Genomic DNA, 19,386 nt, shown 5'->3' with positions numbered 1-19,386 from the left:
ATTTTGCAAATTAAATATAAAGCACAGCAGTATGGACCTATGGAAGGCAGCAACTCCTTAGGATCCACAGATCAGGCGCACTGCTCCAAGGAAAATGCACAGCTCTGCCGGCTTTTTTGTAGAGCTGTCCCACAGACCTCACAAGTGCAATGGAGGGACAATTAAATTCTCTGCTAAGAGATGAGCTGCTTCCATTAACTTATAGGATTTCACCACTAGCAGACGACTGAAAGGATGATATTTAATCTACTAAATCACTCAGTCTAACTATTGGCACCCTGTCTGGGTCAAACGTGTCGCTGTTGGCAAGCGTGGTTAGAAGCTGCTTTTGACAGAAGCAATGAGGCCTGGGGGAAGAACTGCAAAGCTGGAAGTGGGGTGATCACCTTGGTTTTGCACCCTGAACAACTAGTCTGCTCTCTCCTACTCAAAGTGCCACAGCTCTGCAGCAAGCTACCTGTCAACATCTTGACTGCTCAATGTTTCAAGAGATTTGGTTTAGTGATACTGAAGTTGTCTTAGCTTTCTTTTGCAATGGCCTATATGGAAAAAGGAAACGGAATATTTTAGGCAGAAATCTTTAGCACTGATACATTCAGACACTGCATTTCAACATTATCATCTTCTTGATACCATGAGGTCAGATTTTAAAATGCTGGTCACCAGTGATTACAAAGAACAATAGAAATGAAAGAGCAACCCTCCCACAATGAAAGGACTAGTGTTAAAACCCACGTGTGTGTAAACTCACTATAGATTTGCAACTGGAACCTGATGAAATGGATCTGAATCACTTTCTCACCCTCGCCCTTTAAGTCCATTTCATCAGCAAATCAGGTTAAATCAAATGGAAGGGTTTTTTTATTTTGATTTTTTTGTGTTGTGTTTTGTGTTGATTTTTTTCCCCATTTTTCACAATTGTATTGTTATAGCCTGATCTGGTTCTGGGACCAATATCTGTATCCCTGTGGCTTTCTCAGTCCATGGCATTGGCAAGTTATTGAGAAGAAGCTTTTGTTGCCAATGTAGCGACGCAGTGCTGCTGGAAGCTGGGGGACACTGCTGAGTTGCAGCCTAGTCTCTGGTGTTGCAGTTTTACTGAGCTGTTGGTCTCACTTTCCACAATCCAGGAGGAGTCTTTTCCCATGACGCTGAGGCAGCCTGTGCTAGCACAGCATATCCGCTCATCCATGATCCCACCGGTCTGCTCTGCCAGGAGCTTGCTGTGGTTTAGCTGGGTCACCTCAGGTGCCTGACCCTGCAGGACAGCAGCTATGTGGTTCAGGAGATCCGTGAAAAATTCAGAAACACCCTCATAACCTGAAAAAAGGGAAAATCAAGGAGAAAAAGAAAAGGCAATTAAGTAATTTTCATAATTTCTTTGAAAGCTTTTTTCTACCAGTTTATTTCTTGGGCTGTCCTTGGCCTCCAAGTAATACTAAAAAGGCTTCTTTTCCATGACACCGTTTTGAGTGACTGCAAAAGCAGATTAGCATAAAGAGGAGCAAAGACCCTTGCTACAAAAATACTTTTGCTCAATAAGAAAAACTGTCACCTTTCAGATCTTCTGTTTCTTTTTCCTCCCAAATATGTATGTGTATACATAATTTTAAATATATCCTACCACTTGTTGCCAAGTCCAAGTTTTCCCTAAGTTACAAACTCTGGTATAACACTGACCTTTCCCAACCTCTTTCCAGGTTTACTATGGAAAGTATCTCTAGTGCAGAGTTTCCTTAAGGGTCTGGACCCTCTCTAAAATTTGCCCAGCAATACCCTCAGTTAGGGAAACCTCAGAAGACAGCGGGGCTGGCTTTATACCCTACAGAAAAGGCAGCTTCCCACTGTGTAAGAAGCAGTGTGATGCTCATCTAATCTAACCTAACTTGGTACTTAAAACACGTTTTCCGCTATGAGCAATGTCTGGGAAAACACTAGAGGGATAGTAAACATGTATCAGTGGTACAGTATTTGGTAGAAACATCAACCTATTATTTCAGTACTGAAACTACCTTTCACCATGTATTGTTAAGCGATTCCAGACAATTTACAATGCAGAGTTTAACAACAAATTTACTAGTTAAAACAGTTACTCAAATACCAGGGGACATGACATTTTTGGTGACACAGAAGTGTGGCAGTGGGTGTACAAAGCTTCTGGCTCTATTTTAAACACCAGTACACGCACAGTTTTATCATCACATTCCTTTTAAAACTGAACCACACATGCAATACTGGTACATCATCTCGAAATGGATCTTAACTGCTACTGCATTACCTAAAATTATCAATCTGATTTAGTATTTAGAGGTGACATATGACATACAGTGTATTTAATGGGATAGGCTGATTGTTTTAAAATGTCTATAAAAGTATTCTGAAGGTGATCTGATATTAATACAGGAAATTGAAGCGATAAATAAGTTTAGCAGTCCCATGTGAATAGCACACATTCACACAGCAGCACATGAGCAGAATCAGAGACCACAAAGTGAATGCACGTTTAAAAACACTCTAGTGATGTGGTCACAGGGCAGAAGAGTCCCTCAGATCCATATATAATTCAATTTTAATCTCTATTCTCCTGTAAAGACCAACTTCCCTAGGCAGTAAAATCTCAGCTTCCTGAAAAACATCAGGTAAGAGGATAATTTCACCTTAAGATAAATGTGGTGAATTTATGGTGTATTTACAACACATACATTAACTAATTGACACTTATTTAGGCTGCTACATTGCTTTGGATTTTATTGTACTTGGTCACAATTCTCCTAGATACTTAAGAGGTCATACAAAACACCAGCAATGTGAGACAACAGCTCCCAGTTTTCCTTTTTCAAAGGCCCTTAAACAGATTCACCGAAGAAATCTATTTAAAAATGTCAAGTTTCCCAGTGCCCCACACGATAATCCAACGGTCAGCAGGGAGCAACTAGGACTTTTATGACTAGTTATGGGAGCCAGAACAAGATCTCCAGCACTTTGACAGAGGTGCTTGTTACACTTTCTTGCTTATGTAAAAGCCATGGGATTAGCCTTCAAATCTACTCAGAGTGTTTCAAACACCCCAGGAATAAGCCATCTCCATAGAAACAGCTTTAATATTCAGAGAGGAGATCCATAGTACCCTAGAGTGTTTCATGTCTGCTCACTGAAAACAAACCAGCCTTGTTTGAGGGCACCTGGCAAACTCACAAAGAAGTTGCTTTAAGTATTTAATGGCAATTAGATGGCCAGTTATTCAGTCCTGCAATCATCAGATACAGTGTAAGGAAGCTGTACGTATCAGGCAGGCTTCCTCTGTGTAAGCCCTCTGTGCACTGGGTGGAAAGGCCCAAGCAGTTCTGCCTGGTCACTCAGAAGAAACTTCACACACTTGTAAATAAGAAATACAAGGAAGGGAGGTAGAGAACATCTGAAAACAAGTACCTGCCCCCCTGACCTTCGTGGAGTCAAGAAATTCCTATGAGCATTTTTAAGCTAGCATTAGAGATGCTACCTGCCCAATTTTTTGGAGACTCTCCCTGATCTGGCACACATTCTGCTTTTCTGTATCTTCCCCTGGGCAGAGAGGAATGGACAGCCCATGTCCTGCATTTGTGGCAGTGTATTTACACACACAAAGTGCACATCCAGATCTGACGCTTCCAGCTACCAGCTATACGCACACAGAACCAGCAGTTCACCTATACTGGCGGTGGGCTGCAGAACATGTGCACAAGCTGCTTCTCAGGCTGGGTGAGCTCACCCGTGGCAGCAGGACACCGGGCTATGCAGAGCCCTTTCTCTCAGTCACCTGAGCTCAGACAAACATAAACCCCACATGATACATGACTGTGCCAACAGTTAACTACCTCAGCTGGTAACCACTGCTAAATAAGAGTCCCAGTGGTTTCCCATAGAACAGGAGGCACAATAGGCCTTTCAGACATTTACCTTGAAAATCTTTTTGAAGAGTTGCTGGTGCTACTGGAGCAGATGTCATCTGTTATCTTCCTACAGGTACAACTGCTCTCAATTCTGACATTAAACTACTGTCAAGATGACATCTGCAGAGTAGCAGGTTCAAATAAGCTTCAAGCCAGGTAAACAAAAAAAGACAGCACACAAGGAAGCCAAGCCTCTGGGCAGTTGGACAAGGCTTTGGCCTGGCCGGGCCCCAAGCTGTGGCTTGAGCTCCATGAAAGAGGCTGTGAATACTCCTTAAAGGATATCTCTTCCTGTCCCTTCCCCAAAGCAGTGGTGCAGAGATGATGTAGCAGGTCCCTGAAGCATCTAACTTGGCTTCAGTCTGGCTCTACTGCAACCCTTCCAGGACAGGATGACTTGAGGAAGAAGAGCAAGGGAAAGCCCTTTCCTGGGACTGAGAGAGGAACAGTGAGATCCCACTGCTGATGCAGCCCATCGGTGACTCTTTTGAGCAGGGCTGAATTTGAACTTCACGTTAGGCAAGGTGTTGGCTCCATCAATGAACCCTTTGAATCATACTGGCCCTTGGAGGGAGATGCAGCTGCCTGGGCTGAACATGCTTTTGGGCAACAGTATTCTGTGTTGAGATGTAGCTCTTATTCTGCTGTATTTTACCTCATTGCTGCTTCTCCAACCTCAGCAGCCCTTGAAAGCAGCTCATCTCTCTCCGTTCTGCTACCTTTTACAAATCTGAAGGCAGTTTTGTCTACCCCAGCTTTCTCTCTTCCATATGTCTGGTCCCTGCTGCTATCCTCTAGACTTCCTCCAGCTGGTCTTCAACCCATCCCATGGTGGTAAAGCTAGTAGCTACCTTCACTGACCCACGTGTTCACCACTAAAAAAGTCCTGTGTGAGACACAATGTAGACCTCTGCATAAGAAGCTTCCTCGTGCTCTCAAGCCTCCTGCAAGGACTGGAACACTCTATTAATTCAATGTCTCTTCAAAGACCAAATACTGTGCAGACTGAAATACAGGACTTGGGCTAAATATTGAAAACTTCTGCCTTAGGGTAGAAGGACAGCAGCGCATAAGGCTGAAAGCAGTTCTGCAAACTTCTGCACAACAAGAAGGCATTACTACTCTTTAAATAGTTAAATTTGCCACTAGCTGTTCCCCAATCTGGACTTTTTCATTTCATGAAAAGGGGAATTTCAGTCCGTGCAAAGTAGCAAATCCAAAATACTTGAAAAAAACCCCAAACCCCCAAAATATCAAACCAAAATGCAAGATTGCAAAAGAATGTCCTACTTCACTGACTTCAGGACCCAGTGTCTGAAATATAATCCCATTCACAAAACTGATATGGCTCCATCTGACACCCAATTTAGATTGTTTCATTGCTCTTGGCAGAAGATGGTTTTCACAGCTCTTCAGATTCCATCAACACCATATGGCAGAACCAAGCTGCAAAGTGACCTGAGAATAGCAGGGCTGGAGTTTTAAAAGGAAGCCAGTCATTGTGGAGATGGACAGGCAAGGCACCACAGGGCAGTAGTGGGACTGAGGACCTGAACTGAAAGATCAAGAAGACTGAGGGCTCAGGGCAAGATCTCTAGATGTAAAGATTGAAAACTCAAAGTCTTCAATGACAGGTTAAACAAATTATGTAACAGCCTGTGTATGTCTCTGGAAACAAACATCGCTATTAAGAAAATGAGATTCTCAAAGAGAAAAACCCCATGCAAAACAGCATCACATGAGATGATGCATTCTGTTCCTGTGCTAGGCTACTGAATTTAGTACAAGTGACAGACCATTATTGCCTCTCCTTATAAACACTTTATAAAACTCCTTTTAACAATTTCAGTGGGCAACAAGCTTGTTTATTTGTTTCTGAGATCCATGTTGTACTAAAAAAAAAAACAGAGGACAAATTTACCCATTTTCACATGCTTTAGTCTATTATTTTACTGCAGGATGCTCTTTCAAGAACCTGCAAGGATATTTAACTCTTTACAGCAACTTCTGGGCACATGTAATTTTATCATCACCTTCATATTCCTGGTGTTTTCACTTTCGTGCACAAATGTCTTTTTGTGGGGAATCAATTTACACAGGAAGAGATTTTCAAGGGGACAGTTTACTGCTTCCACCCCTCAACACTTTTAATGGCACAGAGTCTGGGAAAAAAGAAACCTTAGAACACTCTCCTAAAATAGAATTTACTATTCTTCTTTTCGGCTTCAGAATGAGGGACAGGTCCAGAAAGGCCAGGTCCCAGCACTCAGTCCCATACTTCAGTTCCTGGGCATCCCTTTTCAGGGAAGGGCATAACAGCTGTGTTACAACTGGCTATTAAAATTTGACTGTACCTCCTTATAGCTGATATTTCAGCAGTACATTCCATATCTAGATAAGGGTTCTGCCCTTTTGAGATTGAACAGTATCTGATCTCAGAACAATTTGGCTGTTACTTTCCTGTCCCTGACCTGGGAAGCAATGATGTGAGACAAAAGCAGTAGAACTTCACACGAAGCACGCACTGCACCATTTCCACAAAGCAAGAGTGGAAAGGCCTTTCTCACCTGGGAATGCATTTATATCAATGACCGCATGCTGCCCCGTCTGATTGTTAATGATGATATCAATTCCAAATAGGGAAACTCCCAGAGCTTGCCGCAGCGCCTTAGAGATTTCCCGGATGACGTCGTCATTTGGCCGCTCAAACACTCCTTCGATTTTATCCAGCTACAGTGGAAAAAGACACATTACTAAGGGACGCTGAAACAGTCCTTTTAGTGGAAAGATTGAATTTCAGAGGTTTCCAGGTGCATATTCACTGAATCTAATTGTAGTGAACTGGTGGCATGAAACAGAGAAAAACGCCAAAGAGAAACTGCTTTCATAATGCAGAATCCTTCCTATATTGGAAGTTCACCTGCTCTAAAGCAGCTAGTTCTTCCTCTTCATACTGGTGCAGCTCCTTGAGACAGAGCAGTGTAGGAATCAATGGAGAATCAAGCTTGCTGTTTAAGGTGCTAGATCTACACCTTAAAAAAACAAATACAGCCGGGGTGTTTAACCCTGTGCTACAAATGTTTTGGATATCATTCTGTTATTTCAGTGTAGATTAAGGCCTATGTTAAAGGGCTGATACCAGACTCCCGTGGTTAGTCTGAGCCACACAATGCAACTCAGCTGTCCAGGGCAGAAGCTAATTCAAAGGGCATATCTTTTATGCAGGTTTTCATGTACAAATGATTCTATAAACATTTATTACAGTGAATAGCTCAGGTTATTTATGACTAGAATAGGTAATTTTCTTTACTTTTGAACAACATTTATGCAGCAGAAGTATGCTGCTCTGCCTACAGAAGCATGCGTGGAATACATAAATGTATGAGAGAGATGGCAGGTAAACCACAGGAGCACTCTCTTAAGTTTTAAAGTAAATTTAGCCATAAAGGGACTTATGACTAGCACAGTTACAGTTTTAATATTTAGCATACCTATCAGCATTGTACACAAAATTTAATCATCGCTGACTACAAAATTAGTCCCCAGTAGAGCTTGTGAAACAGAAAAGAATCTGGAGACTCAGAGATTGAAAGGACCCAGTCCTGTAAAGTGACTTGCTCAGCAGCTGAGTACCCGAGAACTTGCTAGGATTCATACTTGCAAAGCTTATTAACTGGCAAAGCAAGCACGCACCTATGCAGCGTGCTGCCACTGCCAGCCCTGGAAGATAGGCAGAAATGGTCCCGTGGTCACAGCTTGGCCATGCTCGCACGGCAGGCGGCTACTGACCCTCTGTGCCCTGCCCAACGTGACTTCTCCACTTGTCTTTCTGCTTTTTTGGACTCACCACTTGTCTTTTCTCACATCCTCGAAGGATGATTCATGCTTATTAAGCTCTCTGGACAGGAAAAGGACAGGTATTTGCATTCAGAACCTCTCTGTCCCTTTGCCTAGATTAGCTTGGGGGAGTTCAGGCCTGCCAAGCAGCAGAGCCCTGCTGCATCAGTGCTTCCTCACCGGAGCTCGGTAAGGAAAACCACAGTGGGGACACGGTCATGCTGGTTCATTGTACCGAACAGACCTCAGCCTGCAACACAGAAGCAGGCAACTTGTGAAGGAGCATCACTAGCTACTCCTGTTTCAATAAGAATGGACTAGTTTTCCAGCCGCTGTAGAAGAAAAAAGACCAAGTGTACTTACTGCTGTTAAGACAGATGAGGATTCTGGTTTTGAAACATTGTGGCTGTTGAAAAATATTGATTCCCTGTCTGGAATTAAAAGCAGGTTGTAAATAACTTTCCAAAGGATTAGTACAAGGAACAGTAGATGGCACTGCAGCCCCAGGGAATCCAGTCTTGAGCCATACTGGGCAGACCCCCTCTCAACCCCCCGCCCAGGCCCTCTCCTGCCTGCTGGCACTCAGCTGCCTGCACAGGCAGGGACCCACCGCCCGGTCACCCACAGTTTTCACACCTCGGACCACAGATAAATAGAACTGCACGGGGTTAACAGAAACCGGTTTCCCTTCCTTCACAAAAGCCAATTAAGTTCAGTAAGATAATGTAGTTGATTTCTACTAATTTGCTATACTCAAAGTGTCAGTTCCAGTGGGAAGGTGTTTGAAAGAAGGGAGAAGCAGCATTCCATAGCACCCAGGGTACAGCGAGATCCCTGCGAACCTGGGGAGGGCACTGTCACCATGGAGGAAAGCAGTAAATTTGACAGTCAGGACCTGTCCTTCTTTTGGAGGCGCCACAGGAATGCAGGAGACACGCTGAGGTGACAGAAGCCACTAACATACCGCAGTGGAAACTATGGGGAGAGTTCTATCAGCACCTCGCCGCTCCACTCCCTGTGTGCTAGAGGTTTTACTGGTGGGGAGAAATCCACCACAACAAACCTCCCTTTGGGATGCCCACTGCAGGAGATTGATGGCATCATACACACAACCCACATGGGAACACCTGGACCAAAGTCTCAGCATGCAGGTGGCACCAGTAATAAAGTATTTCTGCTGTGCTTGTCTGAGTGGACATATAAGAGCAGCCAGAGGGCCACGTACAATAAAGATGGAGGAACTGTGAAAAGCAAACCCAAATCCACGCTGCAGTCTGACACCACCACACACTGTTCTTCCTTTCCTCCCATTTAGACAGGCCCTGTACCTTCAGACAGTCAGCTCCTGGAGTGCCTCACAGCTGCCAGATCTGCTTAATCATCAGATGTGTCTAGTGAGCTGCCTGTAGCATGGGCCCCTTAAATTCTCCTGATGAGGGTAAGAAAGCGAGACACTTATCCTATATGTGCCCACAAAATTTATTTTTATTTGGGCTTCCAGACAACTTCCAAGTCTTACACTAACAGATGAGACATTAGCTATGGCATTCTTAGAAAGATGCCTTAAAACGCTCCCTTCCAGCAAAAATACAGACCAACTGTACTAATAGTTTATATGAACACAGATTCTGGGCTACTTATAGAGCAGGCATAAATGTAAATACTGCCATACACACCTATGGACAAGGACTTTTACTGGGATCCTACAATACATATACTAACAAAATACGTATTTGTGTGCAGAATATATGCCACAGTGAGCATACATGGACATACTAAGATCAGCAGGAACCACTAAGAAAAGTGACAAGAAACTGGTACTTGTTCATCCTTCCCCTTCACTTTGATACCTCCTCCACTCCCATCCCCACCTCCTGGATTTGTCCAGTTTCAGGCAGATCATGCGTCCACCCTTGCATTGCTAATTCCTTTTGGCTTCGGATGGGCCACAGAATGGAATTCTCTGGAAAGGAGCTTTTTTTCCATAAAGGAAACTTAAGTAATCATTAATTCAAACTCTTCAAGTGCTGCTTTCTAGTGACATATAGGACGATCACTGTCCTCACTGACAGGTCTATTTCTCCTTCCCCCCAATACAGCTGGTATCTATGAACCAAAGGACAATTCCCACCAAAGTTTACAACACTAGGTCTCACATGAACAGAGAGGTTCACTTAGGGGAGAGCACAAGTGATCTTTAATTTAAACACACATACATTAGTCAAGGTAAAAATAGGGAGAGAAAGTTCTGAAATGATGGAATCCAGGAAATTCTCTCCAAATCACATTTATAAACAAACTCTGGAACAAATGACATATGAACTTACTGCGGAATGAGAGAATTTCCCTCTCTCTTCCCCTTTCCACATGACATAAAACACTGTTTCCAACAGGTAAGGTTCAGGTTACCATTGCGTAAATATTTACTATATGAATGTCATTCGTATGTATTCCAGAGCAGATGAATTATCACCCTTCCTACTGAAATAATACAGAAAAGGAAACACGGTATGGAGGATCCAGCTGCCTTCCCTTCAGCAGCCTTTTCAAAGGTATTATTCTTTTGAGCTGTCTGCTGCCAAGGCTCTGAGAACTGACATTTCCTTTTAAATCAGCACAATGTACCTGAGATTCCCGCAGAGAAGTTTTTTAAAGACGGTCTTTTCACCACTGTGTAGGACTCCCCGACCACGAAGACTTTATACAGCACAGCATTGTGATTGATGAAGCTCTGAATGACGCAAGGGGGGCGAACAGCTTTCAGGCCCTCCTGGTTGAAGATGATCGCCATCTGGAAATACACACACAGTTGTGCACAAGTCTTTCAATACTTTCACGCTTACCTACCACCCGACTACCAGTGAGGGGAACATCTCCTAGTGGATGTGTGAATTCCTTCTCAACAGCTAGTCCTATTTCATTACGTTTCATTTCACTGACACACAACCCTCCAAATACTACTGGCAGTGCAGTTTTCATTTTCAATCAACATTTTCTTCTCAGCTCTTTGCAATTCCATTCGTTGCTTTTAGTTGGGAAGCTGCTGCAACTGCAGGTACAATAAAAGGGTAAAACATTTGACCAACACAAATGACAAAGTCTGTACTGAATACAAGTGTGTACCATGAGAACACAGAAGGAACAGCTCTGTGTACTAACTGTACAAGTTCTTCCCCGCAACTCTATTTCCCATGGTTTGGTTCAGTCCAGTTGCAATGGCCTAAGCACCAGAGTTTCACCCACATCATTAGAGAACTTTTTTCAGACCCTAGCAGCTCTTACTGCTAGCAAATGCTGACCTAATCATTTTCTTGGCTTGATTTCATCCCATTACTCCAAATGGATAATCCTCTTGAAGGTACCGGAACAAATATGCCAAAAAGGAAGGCATTTAGAGGGCCTGAATGAGAAAAACAGCTGCCTCAAACAGCACAGAAACGTTGCTGGTAGATGCACAGAAGTACTTTGATGAGCCAGCATACCTTCACCACAAGTTACACTGCTCTTTCCATTGATTCCTCCATTACCATGCTTACATGCATATATAATTATCGTAACAGCGGTGCCCCATTTTGCAGGTTTGCTGTTGGGAGTATTGATGCACATGGCTCCTACGCAGAACCAGCAGTAAGCACCATCATGGCACAGGTGATGAAATTACATTAAACCAGTGTTGCCCTACACAGAAGCGAGCATAAACTCAGCTTTGCTCTCCATCCTTAAGGCCCTGAAAAAGCTATGCTCTAGTTATCTGAATACTGACCTCTCTTCATTACTGCTGTGATGCTGGGCCTTGTTATCCACAGTGGCAGTAGGGCGTGCTGGTAGTCAGGTGAATATGAGTAACGACTGTTCAAGGCCAGAGAACCTGACATACATTTCATCTTCCTCTCCTCTGGGCAAAACTCCCTCACACAGGTAGGGATGCTTTGGTTAGTGCACCTTACCCCTCCGAAAAGCCTTGAAGACATCAGCTAATCATTCAAGCCTTGAGCCTGCCACCTACCTCAGTCAGTGCAGGATGCACAACACTTACTAGAAAAGTTCCCAAGCTCTGAAACACAAGTTTTCTTATGCCTGTTAATATTTTCTCATTGGCCTGCCTAGACCTACTGTTTTGCTTGGGATGCGAGACAATCCAGAGAAGTTAAAGAGAATTCCTCTGGGTCCTGCAGTGACTCCACAGTAATATACAGAATAAAATTGGAGCTTCCTGCCTCAGCACGGTGCAGATGAGTTATACTGTTCGCTCTTTCCATATGCTTCCTGTCAGTTTTCATGTTTTCTGAGATTAGCTGTATCTTAGTGAAGTCAGGGTCACCGGAAGGAGTTTATGAAGAAACTGCCACTTTTCATGCTCTCTCTCACATATTATATGTGATCAGCTGCTCATCTGATGTACGCTGTACTTTCAGACTGAATTTTTGCTAACACCTTAGTTTATTCCTGTAATAAAAATAGCAAATACAATAGGTTTTATTGTTTAAAAACATAGCCATGGTAAATAATGTAGTGATTACATACTCATAGTTAAAAGTCTGCGCACATTTCTGTCCTTATTCCTCCTTATCTGGTAGACCACATTAGATCACATAATTGTCTGCATGCATGCACAATGACTCAGTAGATTAACATTTTCTGAGTTCAAGCCAAAGCGTGCATTCAATACCTACTTGCAGATGATATTCTTACTCTGTCTCTGTTATACCAGATGCTGCTTACCTGATAGCACAGAGTGAATTTGTGAGTGGTAACAACCTGTGCAAGAAAAACCTACTCTAACCTGCAGAATCATCCATCAAGATGATTCACAGCAACAACATCGTACCTCATTTGTCTCTCACCAGTGGCAAGAAACACTGCTTTCTTCCTCCTCTTGTGTAGGCTGTTGGCTTTATAGTAGCTACAATGTCATACTGGAAGAACTGTGCTGTTCCCATAGTGTTCTCTTCAAATATTTGTTAATTAATCCCCGCAAACATAAGATGAGCAGGTACTTATAATCCTATTTTAGAAGCATGGAAACCCAGAGAGTTTATCTTCTTGGCACAGAACTGATCTAGGCTACTGGAAACCATGTGAAACCTCTCTTCTGCAAAGCTCTGTGCCAGCAGCCCCATGGCCAAGCACACAACCCATACAACTCCTGTGGTGTTGCGTTATGCTGGTTCACTGCGATGTCTCACGGTTTTTGGCATGCATGAATACAGCTCCAAGAATTTGCTTGCAGGGTGCACTTGCTCTTTGTCATCTAGCACAGACCTGCTGTCTTGCAGTTAACATGGGAACAATACCTTATATCATAATTTCCAAATAGCATTCCTTATTATAAATGCAGAGCTCTTCTGAAGGCAAAAAACCCATGTTTGGCACCAAGAATTTTTACTAACAATGTCCCTAAGGAATTCAGACTCAAAAGTACAGCAGTTCTCTGCCTTTTCATTTCCCGTCTCCTCAGCATTTAGAAAAAGAGTCATTATAGACATATTTTTTCATGTTATGGGTCTCAGTGCTGTCTCACATGTTCTGACCTGCTGGCAGCTGGGAAGGACAACCCCCAGGCATCATCTCTGTTGAAGTCTAACAAATGGTGCTGGCAAAGTGGGGTTCAAGCGCTGAGCTGGCTGATGCAGAGGCCATGCAGAACTGTGGGACACCACAAGACGACTAACAGCATCCTGGCTTAACTAGCTCGTGTTCTCGTTGCAAAATGCAGAGCCTGCCAGCCTTGGCTGGCACCAAACCAAAACTCAAGCCTTCACCTCCACCTGTCCCTGTTAGTCAGTACCTGAGCTTTCTGAACAGTCATCTTATGAAGAAAAGCAGGTTTCTGGTCAGTCTGTGTTCTAGTTCCAGTGTCAGCTCTGCACTGGGAATATCTCTACAGAAAATGAAGCAATTTACCAAAAGCCAAAGAAGTCATTAATAAAATGGGCAATAATTTCTTGCTTCTAGATGTATGGTCCATGTTTTAGACAGATTGTACTGAAGCAGAGTTTTTCTTCTACACTTCCCTTACTATTACTGACCATAAAACAGCAGTTACAAAACATTTCCTCTCTGATCATTAGTAAGACTTTTGGATTGCTCCTGAGAACTCACCAGTTCCAGAAGTGACTACTACTACTAACTATGTAAAGCACCACACAAGACTTCAGGTTTTTTTCCAGGGGTCCTCCTAGGTTCTAGTCGTAAGTTCCTATGATAAAGTGCAGCTTACAAATTTTGGTGTAATTTTTGCTCAGAAAATGGAATTCTGGCAGGAGGCTGAGTTATGTCTGCACTGTATGAAATAAGAGCAAAGAAAGGTTCACCAGGGAAATGAAGTCCAAGCCTGACTGGCCAAGCACTGGAAAGGTTCATGCATTTCAGGTTGTAGTTGCAGCGGAGCACTTGACATAAAACTCAGCAGAGAAGCTGGAGTCTTAAATTTATTAAAAATCCAGTGCCAAAGTGTCCTCAGGAATGATGGCAAAAATTTATAGCAGCTGCTCTGGCAAACTAATGGGACTGTCTGTCAGTTTGTAAAATGATCCAAACCAAGGTCTGTGTGAAAAATCTCGCACTTTTAAAAGGAAATGCTGGTCACTAAAGATTTCAGCTGTAGCCATTCTGCTCGTCTGGATTTACATTTTACTTCAGGCCCTTCCTTCAGTGATCAGAGATGCTGCAGCAACATACTGCATGTTTCAGGAGCAGCTGGGAAACCTGGACCGATGACCACATTGTTAACAAAGGAAGCCAGGCATTAGGAGAGCCAGCAGCGAGGGCTGGATTCTCAAAACTAAGCTGCAGTAAGCAGGAAGGCAGGAAGCACAAATGGAAAAGAATTAAAACAGGATTCAACTCACCTCAATTTAGAGGCTGCTAGGCTCATAGGGAATGCATGCCTTCCAGGAATACACAACCACTTTAACTGCAATTGCCTTACGGGAAGGAGGGAAGGCAGATGGTTCTACCAGTCCTGTTCTCCCCACAGCTCCAACCATGTTATTACAAGTGAACAGGCCTGGAAACTGTCTCTATTTGCTATTTAGTTCCTCTCAAGCAGAGGAACCAGTTGCTTCATCTGCAGCACAAAACCATTTCTCACCTGTACCACAGACATGCTGGAAAAGAAACATGGTGGGATGGAAGCATCACTTAGTGTGAGCTCCCACCAAAGGAGAGGCTGAAGGAGATTCCTTACAGACAGAACTGACTGGAGACTGCAAACTGCTAGAAGTAACTAGATGACAGAAGCTAGAAACCGCCAGAAAGGACTTCCATGTCAAGAGGTCAAAGTTATATTTAACTTAATTTCAGATAAATCTGAAGAAATAATGCCATGATTAAACATGAGGGAGAGGTGGGGGAAGGGAAGTCATTTGGGCATAGCCCTCATTCTGCCTACTGCAGGATCAGAAAGCACCAGCCAAACCACCATGGGTGGACGGGAAGCAGGGGGATGACACTGCAAAAGTTTTTTAACTCACCTCGTGAGAGTTGGTTCCATGGGCCACTCTGGTTTTACATACTGGGTAAATAAAAAAGAAACAACAATGCACCACTGAAACAGGACACACAAACCCCTTATAAATCCATTCCCACCCACACGTGCAAACACTGGAGTTCACCAGACCAAGGCATTGACTGTACTAGACACAAGTGACAGTCTCTGCTTGAACAGTGTCCTCAGTCACTGCAAAGCCTGGCTTGCTCCAAGCCCTGCTCTCTCAACTCCTCCCTGTAACTATGGTGCAAGCAGAGGTCATTATTAGGACTGGACAGAGGTGCAAAGCATCAGCTATCAAGTTAGTACAGGTACTGGTATTGCGATCCTGCAATCACAAGTATGTGATTTTGGCTGAGGCTGGAGCTACTTTAAAGGTACCAAAACCCGCCACTGTCCTGAAAACAAGGGAACTAGAACACAGTGGAAACCAAGTTCTTTCCCTACATTCCTAGTTTTGGGGAAGAGCAGGAAACTGAATGGGCTGAACCAAACTAAGATACAACATATTTTTTGCAGGCATAGAGGGGGACAAAAAAAGTAGTAAAAGCCCATCTCCTTCATATTCCTCACCGGCTCTGTATAACCTGGTTCTCATCTCCTACTAAAACCAGTAAGAGGAAAGAAACAACATGCTCCTGCAATTATGAAACCTGAGAAGAGCTGAAGACCCTGGGACCTACACAATGACTAGAGCTAATGAGCTAATGTTACTTTTGTGTCAAGCAAAGGAGATGAAGACTTTCAAGTAGGGAGGGGGTGGATAAGATAACGCTTCTTTGGAAGAGTTGTTGGAAAAGTCAAATTGCCAGGCAAGAGGACAGGCAGCTATGAAAGGCAGATGACCTGCACTAGAGTCCAAAATAAGTTGGTAACTTGAAGTTTTGGAAAGTGGTATAAGATGTCCCACAGACACATGCTCTGGAGAGCAGGAGTGTCTTTAAGGGGGGAAAAAAAACAGAGAGGAGACAGAAAACGCAGTCTCACGATACGGTTATATTAATTTTCAGTGTTATTTTTTAATTTCATCATCATTTAGAGGGGTTGATTCAGGCCTTCTGAATATATGGACTATGCTGCTGTCTACTAAGCACTAGCCAGCCCGTATCAAGAGAACAATGTGCACGGGTGAGGGAGGCGGGGGTCAAAGTCATTCAGTGGGCTTTAAATTACTGCTCCACAATCCAGTTTCAGGAGGCCTGCCTCGTTTGGGACAGCAATGCTTCTTCCACATGACTTTACCCCTGAACCTTACAAATGAGGCAAGCACCAAGGGAACAAACACTGACTAACCAATTCTGCTCACTTCACACTGCAAGGAATCAAATAAAGGAACGAATTAAAGCTCAAGCTCCACAGCGAAACTTGCTACAAAGCACAAACAGTTCATAGCAGCTGTTTGAGGCTGTGGGCCCTTGGCGCCTGCTATGTATGGTGATTTTTACATTCTCTTCTACTCCCCAAGATTGTATTTCTAGCCTGGACCAGGGAAAGGGAGGGGTGGGTGAAAAAAGGGGGCAGTCAGCAAGGCAGTGATTTTCTCAAGAAAAATAATGAATGCAGCTGGCCGAAAAAAACTTCTTGCACAAGTACAGAGCAACAGGTTAATTCTGTTGGAACTATTAGCATTTCCCAGGAATGAATGTTTACTGTAGTGAGGTGTCTAAATTAAGGAACATCAAAAAAAGGCAAAGTAAAAGCTGATAGGGAGGGGATTTGTTCCATATTCCAAGAAGAGTGCTTCAAAGCATTTGTTTCAAGAAGGTTTTAACATCCCTGACACTTCGGCAATGAAACCTATGCTCCTACAGCATTGTCTTGGGGGTGCATGTGCAATATTCAGAACCTACTAGAAGTACCAAGGAAAAGCTCGTGTACATACTGAATGGGAATGCCAGTCCATTCTTCTCTATAAGCTGCAAGGTATCTTCTCCACAGGCACTTGTCAGCTCCATAAAGGGTGGTGAACAGATCCTCTCATCTGCAAGACAAAAAAACCCACAAAACCTCAAATGGAGATAAGGGATTTAGCTTCTCAGCTGCATCATTACCAGCTCTCTCCAAGTGCTTCTTGATAGTCAGCTTTACTTTAAAAGTTGATATTAAAGCACCAGAAAGATGATCAGCCAGACCTGAATTTACGTTTCTGAAAACATTTCAGAAGATGAAAACCCCAATTTTCAGATAATCTAAATGGAAATATGAAGCCCGTATTTCCAGAGTTAGGCAGCAAGAATGACCACCTGCTTAGGAATATGTAGCGGCACAAGACCTAGCCAGTGAGGTGAAAAGCAATTGAGATCTTAGCTCTTAACGTTATGCCTTCAAGCACAATTTCCTAAAGCATTTTACAAAAACCTGAATGGTCAGCAAGCGTGGCTGGAGTAGGCAGTCTCACAAAACCATATGTACTGTAGGGCCGCTCAGGTGGCAGATTCCAGTATGGAATACTTCAGCCAAGATGCCAGCCATGTAATACATCCCACTATCCACTGGGACCTCTCTACCGTGAAAGCAGTGCTCATTCGGGCTGGCAAAGCCAGTCAGAACACTGCTGAGACACTGAGACACCTTGGCAAGACTGCTCAACGGACTTTGGTTAAGGAGAAAAAACATGGGAACGACAACAAAATTTAACAGCAGTTCTGCTCTGGAGTGTTTCTGCTCATATTGTGCTTGTTCACATGGGGTTGCGGGAAGGCTGGAGTTAAAACTTGGCCGTCTTAGTGATTCAGTAGGTTGAAGCGCTCTAGGATTCCTGTCCTGTTCACTGTAGCAGAACTTTGATTACCCCAGCGATGCAGCAGGAAAGGGGATTACACTGCAGGACTTAAAAGTACTTGAGCATAAAACTCCACCGCTCAAAGAGGGCTGGGCTGCAGTTTCAAGTGCAAAGAGAACTTTGGCTTCAGCCATCGCTCTGGGACAAGTCAGCGGGCCCCAACACTTTCAGACAAAAGCTGTGCACACATTGACAAAGTCAAAGCCAGAACATCACCCAAGTAAGAGCAACTATCCCACTTAACTCCTCAGTGTGTGTAGTCCTACAAGTACTGCCTCCATGGAGTTTTAGCTGCAGCCAGGTTAACTTTGGAGTCACAAACAAGTCACAACTTGAGTCAGCTGTGCGCTACTGAACTGCAGTTCAGAACAGGTCTGCCAAAACTCACTTCTAAGATTAATTTCAAGAGAAATAGCGTGACACCTTTCTCCACGAAGCAACTGGAGACCAGTACAAACGGTGGATGCAACTATATCTGGCAAACTTAAGTCACAGGTTTATATCAACCAGCAATGTGTCCTGAAAATAAGCAAAACGTGACTGTTATTACCACCCATATGTATCTTGGCGAACACAGGGAATCCAAACAGGTGGAGGGTACTCTGTGCAGATGGTGCAGAAACTGAAAAGTGCATGTAAACTCAGCAAAACTAACTATATACTCTGAGAGAGCCATGCATCCAGAAACCAATTCATAAGCATTGTTCAGATTCATGCTTTTCACTTCATTATAAATAAATGCTTATGCATGTTCCCTCACACAGAAGAGAAAATTGAATCACTGAAAGTAACTGAGAGGCAAAACTCTCTACATTTTGATATACATATCTCAATGCATGCATCAATGCTCTGAGAGTATCTGAGAACTCTGGCCATTAGCAATACTGAAATCTGTGAAAAGAAAAGACTATTTTCAAACATCCTAAAAGGAACAGAAAGATTGATGCTTTGAGGTCAACCTCCACAAAGCTAAACAAAACATCCCAGACTTCAAAGCATTCAATTTGCTGCTATGAAAACAGAAAGCAGCATCCAAAAGTGACAGGTACTGTAATATTTACAAGCCTTTGCCAGAGCAAAAGTTCCTTAGTTGAACGAATTTAAGGCATCAGATTTAGTTTACTGATACTTGGGAACAACTTTGGCTTGGCAGCTCTCCCACCCATATGCTTAAGGCTCACAAATAACTTTGCCTTCAGAGTGCAGATACAGAGACGTATGGTTCCATCTCACTTCCCTCCGTTTTTCTCCCATGCAAACAGGAACGGGAGACAGGGAGGATTCAGTGTTCCTGCAGATTACATGACACTTGCATGGGGAGATGAAGGAAAGGGCAAACAGTAATT

At 43.4% G+C, this 19,386-nt stretch overlaps 1 protein-coding gene across 2 annotated transcripts in view; it reads right to left on the bottom strand.

Moving 5' to 3' along the window:
- Nucleotides 1–6: 6 nt before the first annotated feature.
- The window catches only part of ITPK1 (inositol-tetrakisphosphate 1-kinase), a 144,796-nt gene continuing 125,416 nt past the window's right edge, over nt 7–19,386 (bottom strand). Inside the window, exons 6-11 of one of the 2 annotated variants that reach the window (XM_040600804.1) lie at nt 17,141–17,239; nt 15,242–15,282; nt 10,392–10,557; nt 8,130–8,197; nt 6,497–6,659; nt 7–1,320 (exon numbers count right to left, since the gene is read on the bottom strand). In XM_040600804.1, coding sequence (XP_040456738.1) covers nt 998–1,320; nt 6,497–6,659; nt 8,130–8,197; nt 10,392–10,557; nt 15,242–15,282; nt 17,141–17,239 — 860 coding nt within the window. In that variant the 3' untranslated portion in view covers nt 7–997. The remainder of the gene's footprint in view (nt 1,321–6,496; nt 6,660–8,129; nt 8,198–10,391; nt 10,558–15,241; nt 15,283–17,140; nt 17,240–19,386) is intronic. The other variant, XM_040600805.1, reaches the window with a different exon arrangement.

This window comes from Falco naumanni, chromosome 7 (genome assembly GCF_017639655.2).
Source record: "Falco naumanni isolate bFalNau1 chromosome 7, bFalNau1.pat, whole genome shotgun sequence".
NCBI classification, from domain to species: Eukaryota; Metazoa; Chordata; class Aves; order Falconiformes; family Falconidae; genus Falco; species Falco naumanni.
Note: the sequence above shows the minus strand (reverse complement) of the source record. Positions and strands in the feature narration are given on the sequence as shown.